At 45.7% G+C, this 19241-nt stretch overlaps 2 protein-coding genes across 8 annotated transcripts in view; one reads left to right on the plus strand and one right to left on the minus strand.

The window, feature by feature from the left end:
• The window catches only part of TTLL10 (tubulin tyrosine ligase like 10), a 212774-nt gene extending 199615 nt beyond the window's left edge, over positions 1 to 13159 (minus strand). The window contains exons 1-3 of one of the 2 annotated variants that reach the window (XM_028740803.2): positions 13000 to 13159; positions 12590 to 12711; positions 7128 to 7275 (exon numbers count right to left, since the gene is read on the minus strand). In XM_028740803.2, coding sequence (XP_028596636.2) covers positions 7128 to 7265 — 138 coding nt within the window. In that variant the 5' untranslated portion in view covers positions 7266 to 7275; positions 12590 to 12711; positions 13000 to 13159. The remainder of the gene's footprint in view (positions 1 to 7127; positions 7276 to 12589; positions 12712 to 12999) is intronic. The other variant, XM_028740802.2, reaches the window with a different exon arrangement.
• A 75-nt stretch (positions 13160 to 13234) lies between these two features.
• The window catches only part of C7H1orf159 (chromosome 7 C1orf159 homolog), a 33509-nt gene continuing 27502 nt past the window's right edge, over positions 13235 to 19241 (plus strand). For 3 of the 6 annotated variants that reach the window (XM_028740814.2, XM_028740816.2, XM_077931360.1), the window contains exon 1: positions 13235 to 13438. In XM_028740814.2, the coding sequence (XP_028596647.2) occupies positions 13250 to 13438 (189 nt within the window). In that variant the 5' untranslated portion in view covers positions 13235 to 13249. Of the gene's footprint in view, positions 13439 to 14394; positions 14526 to 19241 lie in introns of those variants that run through there. The other 3 variants (XM_077931361.1, XM_077931363.1, XM_028740821.2) reach the window with 2 other exon arrangements.

A 19241-nucleotide genomic window follows, 5' to 3' on the forward strand; every position in this document is an offset into this window, starting at 1 on the left:
TGGTGTGAAGCTGGTTTGAGAAACAAAGCATCCAACAGTAGTATTTTAAAGCAAAGCACAGGCTACATAAGCATTTGGGAGAATGTCGTGCGGACACAGATTAAAAAGCCATAAATGGAAACTCTGCAAGTGTGAACACTGCCCAAGCCTGCCTTGGTATAAAGTGGCTCCCTGTGTTCTTTCAGCATGGGGGGGGGGGGGCTTTTCCAGGCAAATTAATAGGTGCTGTCACATTTCACAGACACTTCCCAGCCAGACAAAAGCACTCAAGGAAGCAGAGCAGAGGGGAAGGAGTGTGGCCTGGGGAGAATGCCAAGGTCCAGGTAGAGAGGTCCATAGGTCCACATTTGTTCCCAGGGCCTTACTCCCGTGCTAACATTTAGGAGGCTTGAATGAAGAAGGCGTGCATCAGTCTAGCCATAGGGAGCTACTAGGAATTGTGTGTTTAAGTCATTTCAGTGGATCTACTCTGAACAGGAAGGGACGCGGGTGGCGCTGTGGGTTAAACCACAGAGCCTAGAACTTGCCGATCAGAAGGTCGGCGGTTCAAATCCCCGCGACGGGGTGAGCTCCCGTTTCTCAGTCCCTGCTCCTGCCAACCTAGCAGTTCAAAAGCACGTCAAAGTGCAAGTAGATAAATAGGTACCACTCCGGCGGGAAGGTAAACGGCGTTTCCATGCGCTGCTCTGGTTCGCCAGAAGTGGCTTAGTCATGCTGGCCACATGACCCGGAAGCTGTACGCCAGCTCCCTCAGCCAATAAAGCGAGATGAGCGCCGCAACCCCAGAGTCGGCCACGACTGGACCTAATGGTCAGGGGTCCCTTTACCTTTACCTTACTCTGAACAGAACTTAGTTGGAGACAACCTTCTGCGGTTTCCTTGGGCCTGCCTCCCCAGTTACATTCCCCGCCTGTCTTGCTGCTGAGCCGCCCTTCCCTTCCTGCCAACAGGCTCTTATACGGCCACAGCGAGGGGATAGGCACATACCGCAGCCAGCTTCCACTGCATCTCTCTAAACCTCTACGCTCCAGTGTTTACTTCCAGCTGAGCCAAGGCTGGAGAAATGCAAGGACATGCCACCAGTGGCGTAGCGTGAGGGGTGCAGGGGGGCCGGCCGCACCGGGCGCAACATCTGGGGTTAGGGCAAATCCACAGGTTAGGGGGCGCAAATCCACGGGTTAGGGGGCGCAAATTACTTGCCTTCCCCCGGGTGCTGACAACCCACGCTACGCCACTGCGTGCCACACCCTTGCTGCCTTCCTGTCTCTAAGCTAAGGCTGGGTGACCAGCTATCTAGATGCTGACGCAACAGGGTTTGGGGTTTGTTTGGTTTTCAACTGTTATGTACTGAGTTGAAGAGGACCCAAATTGCAGCAGTCTGATTGGTTCTAGAACAATAGGATTCAGAATGCAATAGTCTGATTGGTCCTAGAACAATAGGATCCAGAATGCAGTAATCTGATTGGTCCACAGGAGCCACCCAATCCAACTCCAGGAGGAAGTGAAGCCACAACCTGATTGGCCTACAGGAGAATCCCAGAATTAGCCAATCACGTGGCTCCCATTGTGTAAATAATGTATATAAAGCAGACATTTCGGGGGAACTTGCATTCCTCACCACTATGAGCTGAATAAAGAGAATGAAATCCACACTCGACTCCAAGTATATTTCATGTACTATGGGGGCAGGTGGCGCTGTGGGTTAAAGCCTCAGCGCTTAGGACTTGCCGATCAAAAGGTTGGAGGTTCGAATCCCCGCGGCGGGGTGCGCTCCCGTCGCTCGGTCCCAGCGCCTGCCAACCTAGCAGTTCGAAAGCACCTTCGGGTGCAAGTAGATAAATAGGGACCGCTTACCAGCGGGAAGGTAAACGGCGTTCCGTGTGCTGCGCTGGCTCGCCAGATGCAGCTTGTCACGCTGGCCACGTGACCCGGAAGTGTCTGCGGACAGCGCTGGCTCCCGGCCTATAGAGTGAGATGAGCGCACAACCCTAGAGTCTGTCAAGACTGGCCCGTACGGGCAGGGGTACCTTTACCTTTATGGGGGCAGGGTTAGACTACATGACCACCAAGTTCCCTTCTAATGCTGCGGTTCAATACTATAAGGCCTTTAAAAGTTTGAACTTTTGAAACTGAGCCTTTAAAAACTTGCTGGATTAGCCATCTATCTGCTGTCCCTGAAAGGTCTCTGCAACTTGCTGTAGATCTTCCCCTTCTACTGATTATATCCCGCTTCCCACTGCCAGATCTCTCCTCAAAACCCATCCCATCCCATCAATAGTGTCTTAGTTTGCACTGCACTGCAAATGCGGGGCATGGCCGAAACAGTTAAAATTGCTTTTAAGCAAAAATTAAAACCAAATGCCACAAAGGAAAAACTAATATAGGAATAATCTTCATCAGACTTAATTAGCAACTCGGGCTGTTACCAAGACACACAATTAAATCTATAGGTAAAACGACAAGCCAATACAATTTGTGCACAGAGCTTTAATCTGCAAGCGGGTGCACAAATCTATAAGGAGGAAAAACAATCATTAATTTTAATAATGCCTAGAATTACTATGTGCCGAGATGAGTTTTCAGCATCAAGACAACAGCTTCACCTCTTGGGAGGCATCAAAGAAGAATTAAACTTTCTTTCCTTAAATATGAATGGGGAGAGCCAGCTTGTCTGGATCCTTAAAATGCAGCGGATGTTCGCACCAGGTAACGGAATATCGTACACACTCGCAGCAATGTCTCTCTCAGTGGACTAAACTGGTTATTTCCATATCCATCTTTTCAATCTGTGTCCGGTTGCACAACACCATTTGGGGCTTAAGATAAACCTCTTTAGATTTTCTTCTTCTTCTTCTAACGGATGCTTTGCATCAAGGGATGCTTTTGTTCCTGGAAGTTTATGGCTGTCTAAAACTTTGTAAGCTGAGAAACGGGGCCAGGGTCTCCAGAAGAGTTGTCAGCGAATCGATTTCTATGCACTTTCAAAATATGTAGTGTTATGATTGGGGGGGGGGGGCACCAGTCAGTCTGGATGGAACCCTGGGTTCCCTTCCAAACCTTCAACCTATACCTGTGGGGGCAGAATATGTAAGAGGAAGCCTGCCAAACTACCGTATTTTTTGCTCTATAAGACTCACTTTTTCCCTCCTAAAAAGTAAGGGGAAATGTCTGTGCGTCTTATGGAGTGAATGCAGGCTGCGCAGCTATCCCAGAAGCCAGAACAGCAAGAGGGATTGCTGCTTTCACTGCGCAGCGATCTCTCTTGCTGTTCTGGCTTCTGAGATTCAGAATATTTTTTTTTTCTTGTTTTCCTCCTCCAAAAACTAGGTGCGTCTTGTGGTCTGGTGCATCTTATAGAGTGAAAAATACAGTAGTCCCTTTGTCAAGGAAGTGGCAAAGAAAGGGGGGAAGACATTTCACCCCACTGTGCTCACCCGGCTAGAGGCCGTGCAATCCTAGGTAGGGAAAAGAACAATAGCCAGAGAGAGAGAGAGAGAGAGAGAGAGAGAGAGAGAGAGATGGATGAAAAGCTAAATGCTAGAAACTGCAGGCAGAGAGCAATGTTTTTTGCTCCGTGCTGGATCTGTTGAGGTATTAAGACTGAGAGCCCCTCCACCCGATGCTCAGCTTGTATATACAGTCATACCTCGGGTTACAGACACTTTGGGTTGCGCGATTTCGGGTTGCACACCGCGCCGAACCCAGAAGTACCGGAATGGGTTTCTTCTGGGTTTCAGCACTTGCGCATGCGCAGAAACGCTGAATCGCAACCGCACGTGCACAGACGTGGCGCTGCGGGTTGCGAACGTGCTTTGCTCATTGATCATGTTCACTACCCGAGCGTCCACTGTGTGTGGAAATAAAGTCATAGGCCCTAAAAACACCAGACCTTCTGCTAACTTGCATTCCAAGGAAACCAAACCCTGGGTGAGGCGCTTGAGATCCCTTGCGCCTCACACTGCTTGGAGGGTGGGGTGGCATGTAACAATATATTTCAGGAATCCCCCTCCGTGGCACCCACCACAGACGCCACACCACACTGAGGTCCAGCGCCGAGGGCCTTCTGGCGGTTCCCTTGCTGCGAGAAGCCAAGTTACAGGGAACCAGGCAGAGAGCCTTCTCGGTAGTGGCGCCCGCCCTGTGGAACACCCTCCCGCCAGATGTCAAAGAGAAAAATAACTACCAAACTTTTAGAAGACATCTAAAGGCAGCCCTGTTTAGGGAAGCTTTTAATGTTTAATAGGTAATTGTATTTTAGTGTTTTGTTGGTAGTAGTATCCACCTTAATGGACCAGCCTCCACTGGGTGAGAGACGCCTCTTCCTGCAAGGCTGTTCCTGCGGTCCTGCTCAAATGCTGACACCCACATATGAGCAGTCAGCAGTGTTGGAGGCAGGGTGGGCGCACCAGGTGAGCAGGGAAGGAGGGCACTCTCTTGCTTCCTGCTATGCATTTTTAAAACTAATATTATCATTGATTTTTATTGCACATGTTTTATTTTTAAAAATGGGGGGAGGAAAAATAACCCTCAGCTTACATTGACAATACATTTAAACATCAACACATCCATCTTAGTTTACACATATAGGATCAATATATGCCATCTAAATGTCCAATTATGTATCCAAGAGTTGGTGTTTATATAAAACGTGCTCAATTGTAACAAGAGTGTTAATGTCATCAAACCATTGCAAAAGAGATAGCAGATATTTATCCTTTCAGGCTCAAATAATAAGTCTCTTAGTGATCAGTAGGGCCCACAGCATCCGTTCTTGTTGTCCCACCATTAATCTCCATGTGAGAAATACGATTTAAAACTACACAAACATCTGAAAATTTCAAGGATCTTGCCAATACAAAATTGATACGGATGACAACTTCTGATGAAAAAGAAGTATCACTGGACATGCTCACATCCTGTGTCTCAGAGAGGTATTTACAGTTTTACACCTCCAGCACATACCTGAATTGGACAGGGCTTAGATCTAAGTAAAATGTAACATCTGATCCAGCAAACCAGCCCATAGATAAAGAAGAACTCCACCATTTTATGTATCAACTGCGGCGCTGTCTACAGCACTTGAAAAGCATTTTAATAAAAACTAATTTAATAAACAATAAAACCAATAATTTGATAAAACCTACTTAAAAACAATATACAGTGGTACCTCGGTTTTCAAATGTCTCGGAAGTCGAACGTTTCGGTTTTTGAACACCAAAAACCCGGAAGTAAATGCTTCTGTTTTCAAACGCGCCTCAGAAGTTGAACAGCTTCCGCTGAGTGTTTCTCAATTAAATTTTCAGACCGCCCTTTGAACCTCAGTTTTCAAACATTTCAAAAGTCGAACAGTCTTCTGGAACTGATTACGTTCATAAACCAAGGTACCACTGTACGTCTCTAATAATGTCCAAAGCCAAAAGGCCCCACACTGAGTTCCAACAGATAAAACACAGGAATAATAATAATAATAATAATAATAATAATAATAATAATAAGGTCTCTCCATGGTTTTAAGTTTGGTAATAAGTTGCATTATTGCATTATTGAATTATGGTGTTGGAGGAGACTCTTGAGAGTCCCATGGACTGCAAGAAGATCAAACCTATCCATTCTTAGGGAAATCAGCCCTGAGTGCTCACTGGAAGGACAGATGCTGAAGCTGAGGCTCCAATACTTTGGCCACCTCATGAGAAGAGAAGACTCCCTGGAAAAGACCCTGATGTTGGGAAAGATGGAGGGCACAAGGAGAAGGGGATGACAGAGGACAAGATGGTTGGACAGTGTTCTCGAAGCTACCAGCATGAGTTTGACTAAACTGCGGGAGGCAGTGGAAGACAGAAGTGCCTGGCGTGCTCTGGTCCATGGGGTCACAAAGAGTCAGACACGACTAAACGACTAAACAACAATAAGTTGCAATTTGGTCTGAATAGAGACATTGGATTCTTATCTCATTATACATGATATAGCTATTTTTAGCCATCTCACCCCTTGCTTTTTCCTGTAAGACCAATTGCAGTCGTTAACAGTCGTCAACAGGTTTACCACACCTATTAGCCAATCACCCATTCCCATCACCCTTCTGAGTAATACCCCTCCCCACCTTCTCACTATATATAAGGGTCTGGTGACTTCTGTTTCAGTGTATCTGAAGAAGTGTGCATGCACACGAAAGCTCATACCAATAACAAACTTAGTTGGTCTCTAAGGTGCTACTGGAAGGATTTTTTTAAATTTTGTTTCGACCATGGCAGACCAACACGGCTACCTACCTGTAACTAGAATGATGTTATTCATTTATGCATAAAATCTTAACACACCGTTCCTCCCAAAGGATCCCAGGGTAGCAAACACATAAATGATAAGACAATGCAATTAAAACATTAAAGAACAAATTTTATACATAAAAACAATTGCACAGCAGATGAAGATTGGGATAAAGATCTCTCCCCAAAAGATTTGTCACAAGAGGAAGGTCTTCTAATAGAGCTTCTGAAACGACAAAAGGGCCAGTATCTCTCTAATATATAACATGAGAGCATTCTATAGGGCAGTTGCCAGCATGCTGAAGACCTAATCCCTACATTGTATGGAATGAAAGTCTTGACAAGATGGTATCTGCAGGAGGCCCTCTCCTGCAGAGCGCAGTGATCAGTTGGGCATAAAATGCATGAGACAATCTTTTACTCTAATTTGCATATGATTGTTTTCCAGAAAACCCACATCACTGCCTTCACTTAGGGCTTTCGAAACCAGCACTTTGAATTGCGATCAGAAATAACCAAGCCATCATTGCAGCTGCTACAAAGGTGGTGATGAGGGAGAAGAGACGTATGAGCCCTATAATCCCACCTCTGTAAGAAGTGTGGCTGCAGCATTCAGAAGCGACTGAAGTTTCTGAATGGTCTTTAGAGGCAACACACATATAGTGCATTACAATAATCGAGAAAGGAATGAGGCACAGATCACTGTAACCAGGTAGGAAGGTTACACTGTTTTGACCTCGTCTGCTAATATCAAACATTAACGGGTGAGCATTTGTTGCTTTCTGATGCCTAGCAGAAAGCCAGCAACGTTCCGACAACTGATCTCAATGCCTTTGTGGAAGCCACAACACTGTTCACCCTTACCTGCCGCCGTCTTCTGAACTTCTCAAAAGCCTCCTGCATGCTCTCAGTATCTGTTCTTTTCTCCTTCCCTTCATCATCAGATCCCTCAAGAGTTACTGTGAAAGCACAGTAATTGTTCTTCCTTCCCGATGCCATCATTCTTCCGTACCTTCCGTACAAAGAAGTTCAAATGGTCATTTGCCAGAAATTCACATTTTAATTCCACTGCAACCAAGTTTTGGAAGACTACTTCCTAGAGTGGTCCACCTCATAAGGAAACAAGAACATAGGAAGGGCTCTCTGGATCAAACCAAAGGCCCATCTAATCCTGTTTCATAATGTCAACCAGATGTCTATGGGAAGCTCACAAGCAGGTCCTGAGAGCAAGAGCATTCTCCCCACCTGCCATTCCCAGTGACTAATATTCAGAGGTATACAAGCAACCCCCAATTTGCAGGGGGGTTGCATTCCAGGTCATTGCAACCCCACGATGGTGGAGCGTGTATAAGCTTGCTCTGCACAGTTACGCCCCTTTTTTATGCCTTTTTCTTTGATGTGTTGAAATAAAAAATGAACTTCTAAGTTTTTCCACCGAGAAATTACTCTGCCTGTAATTTAAGTGAGATATTCACCTCTAAATGCCAACTTTCCCTACTTCATTTTGTCCAGTGGGACCAATGTTGGATGTATGAATTAGTGTACATGTTTAGGTGGACAAAGACTACTGCATTGGATTCTGTGTATTTAAGTATTAGGCACCATCTTTTTCACCTGGATATGAAAGGCAGTCAAGACCCTAATGATCTTTAAAGCATCTGTGGGTTTTAATGAAATCACTTACTACATAGTGTAGTAATTCAATAACTATGTATCTATGATGTATTACAGTATTTTAATATTTTTTTGGAAGCCTCCCAGAGTGGCGAGGGAAGCCCAGCCAGATGGGTGGGGTATAAATAATTTATTATTATTATTATTATTATTATTATTATTATTATTATTATTATACTTCTGGGATCATGACAATGCACACATGCACAGTCGTGGGTGCTTTGAACGTGCACAGAATGGTAATGGCCTGTACTACCTCTGACAGTGGAGGGAGATCATGTTTGTTTTTGGGTAGTGCTGAATGAGAAATTTGACTCCGTGTGCAGTTTAAGATGAAACAACCTAATTCACACTTTCCAAAACAATACACAAACAGAAGCACAGCCATCCCTCAAAATTCACGCTTCTCCCCAGCCAAGTAATGGGTAATCTGAATCCTATTGAAATGACTCCATGATCGGAGCAGAAGTGAAGTCCTTCGCTGCTTGTTAATGTGGGAACAAATGACTACCGTTTTCGAAAAGACAGGCAGGGAAGCACTTAAATCTGTCCTAGCCTCATTACACAGATAATTAAAATTTCGCTCAGTAGTGCACAAGACCAATAACCTAGTCTATTAAAATATTTGTAAAAATGTCACTGTGTGTGTTCTTCCAAGATTTTAACGGCTTTCTCCAAATGTCTGGCTGGATTACCAAGTAGGCATGAAAGTTGAGCAGCCTTAACAGAGTGGATATGCTGGGACAAGGGAGAGGAAACTGACTGGGTCCCTCCAATTTTTATTTTTAATTATTTATTTCTCTCTCAGTAAAAGTGAGTCTCAAGTCATTTCATTTACAGAGATGTAACAAAAAACAAAAGGGTGGCGCTGTGGGTTAAACCACAGAGCCTAGGACTTGCCAATCAGAAGGTCGGCGGTTTGAATCCCCTCAACAGAGTGAGCTCCCGTTGCTCAGTCCCAGCTCCTGCCAACCTAGCAGTTCCAAAGCACATCAAAGTGCAAGTAGATAAATAGGTACTGCTCTGGCAGGAAGGTAAACGGTGTTTCCGTGCGCTGCTCTGGTTCGCCAGAAGCGGCTTGGTCATGCTGGCCACATGACCCAGAAGCTGTACGCCGGCTCCCTCGGCCAGTAAAGCGAGATGAGCACCGCAACCCCAGAGTCAGCCACGACTGGACCTAATGGTCAGGGGTCCCTTTACCCTTACCTTTAACAAAAAACAAGCAAATAATTTTCAAGCTGATTGCTAAACAAGAAACAATCCACCTCCCGTGCTCCATGGTTCTGGCTGATGTTTGCCAAGGAGCTTGCAAGTGCTTCCCCCACTCGCAAGCCAGCCTTTCTGCCCTCAAAACTGGAGATTCCCCTGACCACATCGCTCACTGGCCCTAAGTCCCACCTTAGTCGTTTTTGCCTGCCTGCAACATGCCCTTCAACTCTGATACTGCCTCTTGGTTGCTGGATGCAGGGTAAAGAGGAGTCTGAGAGTGTGCATAGAAGCTAGTCAATGGATTACTGCAATGCATGATATGTGGGGCTGCCTCTGGAAACAGTTCAGAAACTTCAGCTGGTGCAAAATTTGTCAGCCAGGTTGCTCACTGGAACAAGAGAGTTTGAGCATATAACGCTGATACCAGCCCAACTGCACTGGCTGCCAATTAGTTCCCGGGCCCAATTCAAACTGCTGGTGCTGACCTATTAAGTCTTACACGGCTCAGGACCTCAGGCTTCTCCCTATACAAACTGATCCGGACCCTGTGCTTATCGTCCAAGGTTCTTCTCTATGTCTCCCACTCTCCATGAGAAGTTCAGAGGGTGACAACACGAGAGCAGGCCTTTTTGGTGGTGGCTCCCCATCTGTGAAATGCCCTCCCCAGAGAGGCTCTCCTGGGAGCATCATTACATGGATTTAGGTGGCAGGCGAAAACATTCCTCTTTACCCAACCATTCAACCATTAAATAATCTATGACTTGCTAAATGGGGGGCGGGGGGAAAGTTATTACCATTATTTTATCATTATGCTGTGCAAATTATCTTCTTCACTGGACTTGATATTAGCCCAAAGGCTGAGAAATTGTCTTCTTAATGTTGTGTATCACCCTGGGATCTTTAGATAAAGTGCTGTACATAAATCAAATAAATAAATACAGTGGTACCTTGGGTTACATACGCTTCTGGTTACAGACTCCGCTAACCCAGAAATAGTACCTCAGGTTAAGAACTTTGCTTCAGGATGAGAACGGAAATCGTGCTCCAGCGGCACGGAAGCAGGAGGCCCCATTAGCTAAAGTGGTGCTTCAGGTTAAGAACAGTTTCAGGTTAAGAACGGACCTCCAGAACGAATTAAGTACTTAACCTGAGGTACCACTGTAATAGCCTACTATATAATGGTCATATTTACATTTATTGCCCCAACCACTTTTACCTCTAGTCTCGCCCATCACTGACCCTTAGAAGGTTGCCCAGAAGAGAATGTGGCCCTCATGCTGAAAAAAAAGTCTTCCCACTCCTGATTACTCCCAGCATCAATGTGGTGCTCTGATATTTGCAGCGCAGCCACCAGAGATGTCCAGAAGGCAGTAGTGTGGTTACTGACCCACAAGACTCAGGTGACACAAGGCACCAATTGTGTTCCAATTGGTCTTATATAGTTGCTACTCACTCTGCCCTAGCACCTTAGTCTAGGCCAGGGGTCCTCAAACTTCTTCAGCAGGGGGCCGGTCCACTGTCCCTCAGACCTTGTGAGGGGGGGCGGACTATATTTTTTTGGGGGGGTGAATTCCTATGCACACTGCACACAGGGAGGGATGATGAGCGGTGTGCAAAAGGGCTCTGGAGAGGGGCTGCTTTTAATGGCAGCTGCTTGAGAGGGGCTCTCAGCCAACCGCGGCTCCTGTGTCTTGCGAGCGGCAGGGGCTGGTGTGGTGGCGGAGGGACGATGAGCAGCGTGTGAAAGGGCTCCGGAAAGGGGCTGGCACCAACAAAGCCCAGCCCCCTTCCTCCTCTAGGCAGGGCGGGAAGAAGCCAGGAGGAGGGAGGGAGGAGGAGGCGCCGCCACCGCCATGTGAGGGAGAGGGAGGGAGAGGAGAAGAACGCATGCACACTGGGGATCCACGTGCTGGCAGTCCATGCGGAGATTCCTGGACCATCTACAGGCCGGATTTAGAAGGCAATTGGGCCTGATCCAGCCCGCGGGTCTTAGTTTGCCGGCCCATGGTGTAGACAATGTTGCTGAGGTGCTCACAGAATCCTACCATTGGCTCAATGGCCAATTAGTTGTCATGTCTCCTGAGGCTCAGAAGTGAGCAGGTGAGGCCTGTGGGGTAGGAACACATCCTAGTAGTGTACGTACGGCAAGATGGTGTGTCAGGAGGGAGAACATGGCTTTACTTTGTGGTTCAGGGGTGCAGCCTGATGAACGCAGGGACAGAACTAGTCTCCAAATACTTGAGCCAACTAAAAAGCAGGCTGCTCCCTTGTTTCTTACTGGAGACCTTGAGGACGGAGGCTGAATCCAAGAGGTGTGGCAACTTTACCTCCTATTGAACCAGCTGATGGTTCCAAATTGCCAGCCCTCTCAGAAGGTGGCCATCCAGACCTTTCTAACTTTTTGGTCATGCCATATCTTAGACTCTGTCCCCTTGTCTTCAAAAGAGGGTTGACATTTTGGGGGAGCTGTTTGGTAGCCATGGTTATCAGATTCTAAAAATAAGGAGCTTCCATTACACTTTACAGAGCCACCGTTTATGGGTGATGAAGAATTGTTATTTCTTTGTCACTTTATTATAACTATTATAATTATTCTTAAAGGGGCATCCATATAGAAATGTTGTCACCTGCCAACTGGCCCTTTAAGAACATCTCTCTTCCCCCCCCCCCAAAAAAAATGAAAATCAGTGCTGAAAACAGTGAGCTTCAGTAATAGCAGTGTAAAGAGCTGCCTGTTAAACCCTTTTGTCTTCAGGAGAAGTTGTGTTTTGTTGGACCAAGCTTCAGGAAGGAAGGGGATTCCCTATTCTCTCCGCTGGCTTTAAGACTCTTCACCTTTTCCCTTCCTCACACCACACCACCCTACAAAAATCAAAGGTATCTATCGAATCAAAGCAGCCTTTGATTCTTCGGTGACATCAAAATGCTGTTGTGGCTTCTCTCCACCTCTTCCTGGATATAATAAGAATCAGGGTTTCATGTTGAGATGTCTTTGAGCGGTGCAAAACCAAAGAGGGAGCTTTAGCTGCAAAGCCAGCCGGAAGTGGAATTCTCTTTGCTAACAAGCTGATGGGGGATGGGTATTGATTGTGTGTTATGCGATGTATTCAACACTAGTGCTACTCAGGAGTAGACCCACTGAAATTCGTGGCCACGACTAAATTAGGTTCATTAATTTCAATTGGTGTACTCTGAGTAAAACCTTGTGGGGAACATTTTTCACACCAAGGGCCACATTCCCACCCTGGGCAATCTTCCAGGGGCCACTTGACAGCAGTGGGCAGGGCTAGAGTCAACAGTGGGTGGAGCAATAAATGCAAAATTTATCACTGCACTAGTATTACACAGATTGCTTGCATGTTAGTTTGTTTAGACAGAAGTTTGCAGATATGTGAATGGACCAATCTGAGATTTTCAAATACTTTGCAGCTTGGTTCCCCCACCTCTTCTCTCTCTTTTTCTCTTCAGTGTGCTTAAAGGTGAATTAGAACTGTGTTTCATTTCCCTTCTGCCTGAGTTAAGGAAAGGGAACAATCTTCTACAATTCAACTGAATGAGTCTTGTGCTGTAATGTGGAAAAAATTACTCAGTTTATGTTTGCATAATTGCATAGTGAATATTATTGTTAATAATAATGTTAATTGTTTCTGTTTAACTGCTTAGCATGTAATACTGAAAACATAAAAATAATGATTATATATGTCAACATAATTTAGTATTATTATTTTTAATGTAAGAATAACTTTTTCTATATTGTACCTATGGAACGTATGTGCATAAGGATCTTCGTGGACCACCACCCCTAAAAATTAACACCTATTCCCCCATCCTCAAAATAATCTTTCTCTCTCACCTGATCCCTCCTCCTCCAAATACTACCGCCACCTCTTCCAGGGGCGTCTCCGTGTCCTAGCAACGCTCAAGATGGCCTCTCTACCCGGAAGGTTTTCTGCTCGTTGTAGTCCAGGGCTGCATTCAACGGCAGCGTCTCATTCTCGCCTGGAAACTACACTTCCCAAGAGGCGCCGCGGTAGAAAGAGGGGAAGTGGGGCAGGCGAAGCGCGTTTACCTGGACGAGGTGAGGCGCGGAAGCGCGGTGGCTGATGGGAGATGTAGTTTCCGCGGAGCAGGAGGCTCCAGCGGCGCAGGCGGGCCGTAGGGCTCCAGCGGGACTACAAATCCCAGAGAGGAGCGGGAGGGAGCGGGGCAGGGCGCCGCCTCAGGGCGGGGGGTACGAAAGGGAGCCGGTTGGAGTCGGCTGTTGCCAACGGCTGTTGGGTCCGCTCGCTCAGGTGAGGCCGGGAAAGGGGCGCGGGTGGGCGGGGCTTGGCGGGGCTGTCTCCCGTCTTTCCCCCTATTCCTCCTCTCTGAAGGTAGAGCCCCTGAAGAGCTGGAGGAGGGTCCCCCGTTGTCCCTCAGCGAGCATGGAAGGCTCAGGCGGTGGCGCCTCCTGCTTGGGGGGTCGGGAGGTGGGGGGCCGGGTGGAATCTCGCCTTGACGTCACTTGCATTGACCTTCCCCCACATAGGCGTCTGGGGGGATCTAACTTGACCCTTCCACCCCACCTCCCACAGACAAACATTTGTGGGCATCTAGCTTTGCCCCCCTTTCCCTTCCCATATATTTGGGGGAGTCTAGTCTAGACTATTTCCTCCCCTCCCCTATGCATTTGGGCTAATGTTTCAATATTTTAATGTTGTATTTTATTCTTGTTTTTAAGTTGTATTCATTCAATTTGTTTTTGTTATTGCTTGTTAGCCGCCCTGAGTCCGGCCTTGGCTGGGTATAAATAAAAACTATTATTATTATTATCTAACCCTGACCTCCACCTACACACACACACACACACACATTTGCGGGAGTCTCGTCTTGGTACTCCTGTGAACATACACACGGTTGGGGGGTTGGGGGAGGAAGGGGGTATTTTGCCAGGAGCATTTTGGCACCTGTATATTTTTAGGGGCCAAGGGTGAAGCTTTGCTCTCCCTTATGGGACAGTGTCCTCTTGACTTGTTAAATATTTGGGACAGAAGGTTCCCGTCTGTATTTGTTATGAAACTTGGTTCTTGTTTTCATACGCACCTTAATAGAAGCTATGGGGGTTTGGAGAAAGAAGTGGGCTAGTTTTGGGGGTGATTTGAAGGACGGCCTGCAGATGGGTGGGGTGTACATAATAAATCATTGTTATTGTTATATGGAGTTTTGCATATACCACCCATCAATTGCCCCTCCCTTTTCCACTGAACTATAGCTTTAACTGGTGCACACCTGACACCTCATGGACCAAATGAGGAAGTCTGGTGGGCCTAGTTAGACCTGCCAACTGGATACTCCCCGCTGCCGACCTGAGTCAGGGGACCTTCGGTACCTACCCTTAAGGTCAGTTGTGCATAAGAAGTGGGGCCTTCTTGATGGTGATCCCGGACCTGAGGTCCTCACCTTGCTCTGTGTAGCCAGTTGTTTAGGTCAGCGTTGAAGACTTTCCTCTTCAATGCTGTATTTAACTTGAGTTACAGAGCAGCTTGTTAAAAGTTTTTTTCTGTGCTTGGCAATGTGGATGCCATATCTTTATAACTTGCCCTGCTCTGGTTTGTATGTTGGTTTGTGAGGACGTAGCCTTCAAGAATATATTTAATATAGGAGTTTGTCTCTCACAAAGAGAATGGCCCAATATTGGATCTCAGGGTTGACCCACCTACTCACCTATGAAAATGGGGAGAAGCTCCCCTCAAAAGGGAGAGTGTTTTAGGCCCCACACCTGTATGTCTGGCTCCCTACAGACACTTCTGTTTAAAGTATGTGGGACTATAAAACAAGCAAGTTCCAATAAGGAGAATATCATACATTTTTATAATTCCACTTAATATCCCATCTTCTTCCAAGGCATACAAGGTGAGGTACCTTTTGTCCTCAGAATAGCTTTGTAAATGAAGATTAGTCTGAGATATCAAGTTCACCATTGTAAGAATAGTTTTGCATGGTGTTTGTTGTGGGTTCACTTCCCCTATCTGAATTTAATTTATGATAAATAAGTGGGAATGTCTTTACTCCTTATTGAAGTGGGGCGGGGAGTATCTGGGCTCTGGCATCTGATTTTTACAGAGAGACATATCTTGGGCTCCCTTATTAATTTGACTTTTAAATGATCAGGTGACGGGAAAGTGCCTGAGAGCTGCTGCTGCTGCTAGCTAGAGCGGACAATACTGGGCAAGATGGACAGATAGTCTGGCCTAGTATAAAACAGCATTTTCATGTTTCTGTGTTGCAGTTTTAAAGGAAAAGCAACACATGGCATCTCAAAAGATTAACTGACTCATGTTGGTAGTGGGCTTGTGGAGAAAATTACCTGGTACCATGTGCATGCAGCAGGCAAATAATGTAATGGATATGCGAGCAACTAGACAACGCAGCCTGTACTCTGCATCTATAGATAAAGTTGGCAGCGGCTGTTGCAAATTTTCTCATTCCTTCAATTCAGTAACGCTTTTAGGTGTGTCATGGGAACTCTCACAGCTACTGAGTACTGTTCTGAAAAAGCTTCATGTTCTGAGCTGCATATATACAATTCTTCCATTTCCTGCTAATTGGGGTGTGTTTGAGGTATGTGTAATAAAAATGGAAACTGCTGCGAAGGTTCCTTAATTTTTGAACTGCTTGGTGAGACCTGAGCATCTTACATAGGTGAGTGGAAGCATCTGTGCTTTGGAGTTTGACCCCTGTACCCATGAGGACTATAAACGTGACTTCCCTATTGAGCAGGACAAGCATAAATTATCCAGTGAAAGAAACAACAAAATGAATTTCTATAGGGACAAATGTAAGATTCTGCATTTAGGCAGGAAGAGCCAGCTATACAAATATAAGAGGGGGGGGGGACACCTGGCTTGCCAGTAGTACATGTGAAAATGATCTAGGGGGTCTTAGTAGACTACAAGCTTAACATGAGTCAATAGTGTGATGTAGCAGCAAAAAAACCTAATGCTGTTCTAGGCTGCATCAACAGAAGTATAGTGTCCTGATTAAGGGAAGTAATATTTTAAAATGTGGCTCTTGGGGGGGGCGTTATTGGATTATTGTTTTGATTTTGATTTTATATAGAGTAATACCTCTGGTTACGTACCACCCTCCTTGCGAACGATTCAGGTAACGAGCTCCACTAACCCGGAAGTAGGTGCTCCTGGAAGCAAACTTTGCCCCGGAATGTGAGTGGAAGTTGTGCGCCAAAGGTGCGTGTGCAGTGGGAAGCCCCATTGGCGAAAGCGCGCCTCATGTTAAGAACGGCTTCAGGATAAGAACAGACCTCCGGAGCGAATTAAGATCGTAAAGGGAGGTACCACTGTATTGTGATCTTTTTTTGTGAACCGCCCTGAGACCTCCAGGTATACGGCGGTTTATAAATTCAATGAATGAATGAATATTACTACTCTATCCTGTTTTGATCAGACCACACCTGGAGCCTTATGAGGAATTGTTGAGGGAATTGGGTATGTTTATGCTGGAAAAGAGGAAACTGAGAGGAGATGTGATAGCCAATGGCTTCAAGTTACAAGAAAAGAGATTTCAACTAAACATCAGGAAGAACTTTAAGACAGTAGGAGCTGTTCAACAATGGAATGGACTTCCTTGGAAGGTGGTAGATTCCTTTGACCTTTTTAAGTGGAGGTTAGACGGTCATCTGTCATGTATTACGTAATTGAGATTCCTGCATTGCAGGGGGTTGGACTAGATTTCATCCAACTCTACAATTCTGTGATTCTATGAAAAATGATCTGGAGCAGGACTGAGGGTTGCTGTGCCTTGATTCTGTTTCCTTGTTTTGTATGTCTCCATCCCTGGATAGAGAAACCTTTCGTATTGGGGATTTCCTGTAGCAAAAGTTTCATCCAGCTATGGCAGCTAGAGGGTTTTTTTTTTTATTATTTAAATGACTATTACATAAAAGACAGCTGTGTAATTTAATACACCAAACTGAAATAAGTCACCATTACTCCTGGAAGCAAGGCTGTCCAAAGGGGAGAGGAATGGGCATGCTGCCTTAAATAATAAATTGGTCAGATTCCTGGAATGGGCAGGGGATGTCATTCAAACTTCTTGAAGGTGTTGATGAAGGAAAATTTGTTAGTATATTTAGCAGACAATGCAAGGCCCAGCAAGAAATAGAGGGGTGGGTGGAGAAGCATTGCATTTCTGGCAGGAAAAGGATTCCAAACTTTGAGTTAAGAGCGGGGCTGTGACAGCCTTGAATTTTCTTGGCTTCTCTGACTTCTGAGCCTTTCTCTGCAATATCCTGTTGTCTGATAAGTCCTAGCCAGGCATGTTTCAAATAAAGTGTTTCAATCCTTTTATGAAGGTTAAACTATCTAGATGGGGCTTTAGAGTCTGGTATTCTCTCTGCATTCGCAACTCTTGCTATACTGTGTGCATTTTGTAAGTCTCACATAGTCTTGAGTTTTTCTGGGTTGTGTTTGCACTAATTCCTGCAGCTGTACAAGAATCGTGATGAGTCAAAGTTTGCTAGAGCTACCAGCAGAGCAGGCTGTGCAACTATTGCCAAACTGTAAAAAAGGGGGGATGACCCCTTCTTGAGATGCCAGAAGTTTCCAAAATGCCAATGGCTGAGTCATCTCACTGTGTTTTGGCAAGTAAAGCCCTGTCAGTCCTACGTATGTTCTTGTCTAAAAACTTAGCCGAGAGCCCTAGCTGCCCTGAAACAATGGCAGAGCCATGGGAACATTCTTTGGAGAAGGACAGTAGCTCAGTGGTAGGAAATCATCCTTGCATGCAGCAGGTTCTAAGTTCAATCCCCAGCATCTCCAATTACTGCTGGAAGAGCCTCCAATCTGAAACCTGGAGAGCTGATGCCAGTCAGTGCAGACAGTGTTGAGCTGGATGAACCAGTGGTCTCTTGACTCTGTATAAGGCAGCTTCCTGTGTTCCTGTGTCTTGCTGGGTGCACCTAGGATATGGTGACCAAATTTCCAACACAGATCAAGGGTTAGAACTTGGTGAAATAAATGGCACTGTTCACTGTAGACCTTAGCATGCAGTACAATGGTACCTCGGGTTAAGTAATTCGTTCTGGGGGTCTGTTCTTAACCTGAAACTGTTCTTAACCTGAAGCACCACTTTAGCTAAAGGGGCCTCCTGCTGCCGCCGCACCGCCAGAGCACGATTTCCGTTCTCATCCTGAATCAAAGTTCTAAGCCCGAGGTACTATTTCTGGGTTAGCGGAGTCTGTAACCTGAAGCGTATGTAACCTGAAGTGTATGTAACCCGAGGTACCACTGTAGTTGCTTTAGGCAGTGAGTTCTACAGAAAGTCTGACATTCCTCTTTCTGCAGAGTGTGTGAGAAAGAGAGAGGGAGAGAGAGAGATAGAACTTTTCCTTTAAGATACAAAACTGTCTACGGTCAGCCCTGGAAATTTTTGAGAACACATTGACTGTGTGTGTTCGAAAGCTCAGGAATTGAAAAGGGTTTGAGGATCTGCCCTACATTTACTCTATTATTTTGAACCTTTATTTCACACAAAGTGGACCAGGTTCTGCTAATGAGAAAGCCCTGAAGTGCAAAGGTGGTGATCATGCTCCCAATAGTCAAGCCTTGGGTTTCTATTGTCTGCTGCAATGCTTTCTTCAAGACTTCCGAAACAACCTTACTGCTTTTTTTTTTGCCTGGGCCCCAGAAACCTCATTACTCTGGGCACTATCTTGGATAATGGGGTGGACCTGTACATTCTTCTTTCTTTGACTTTCCTTGCAACTTCTGAACTTTTTAAAATAACTGTAAAAAAAACAAAAACCATTTGCTGCCAATTTTATTGCTTCCTATTCTGCTCTTAGCAGTAGGTTTTATCGACCCCTGCATGTCACGTTTTACAGCCTAAGATGCTATTCTGTTAGTGACTCTAATTTATATCCGTTTTCCTACTTCCATTTCCCACTCACCCCTATGTGAGGGGGTGTGGGTTTTAAAAAGTGACCCACAAGAGCCTGTGTTTCTCAGATATGGCCAGAAAGCCCTTGTGCACAAGAACAGGTTAAAGGCCTATCTAGTCCAGCTTTCTTTTCTCAGAGTGATTAACCAGAAGCCCACA

The sequence above is a fragment of the Podarcis muralis genome, chromosome 7 (genome assembly GCF_964188315.1).
Source record: "Podarcis muralis chromosome 7, rPodMur119.hap1.1, whole genome shotgun sequence".
Classification (NCBI taxonomy): Eukaryota; Metazoa; Chordata; class Lepidosauria; order Squamata; family Lacertidae; genus Podarcis; species Podarcis muralis.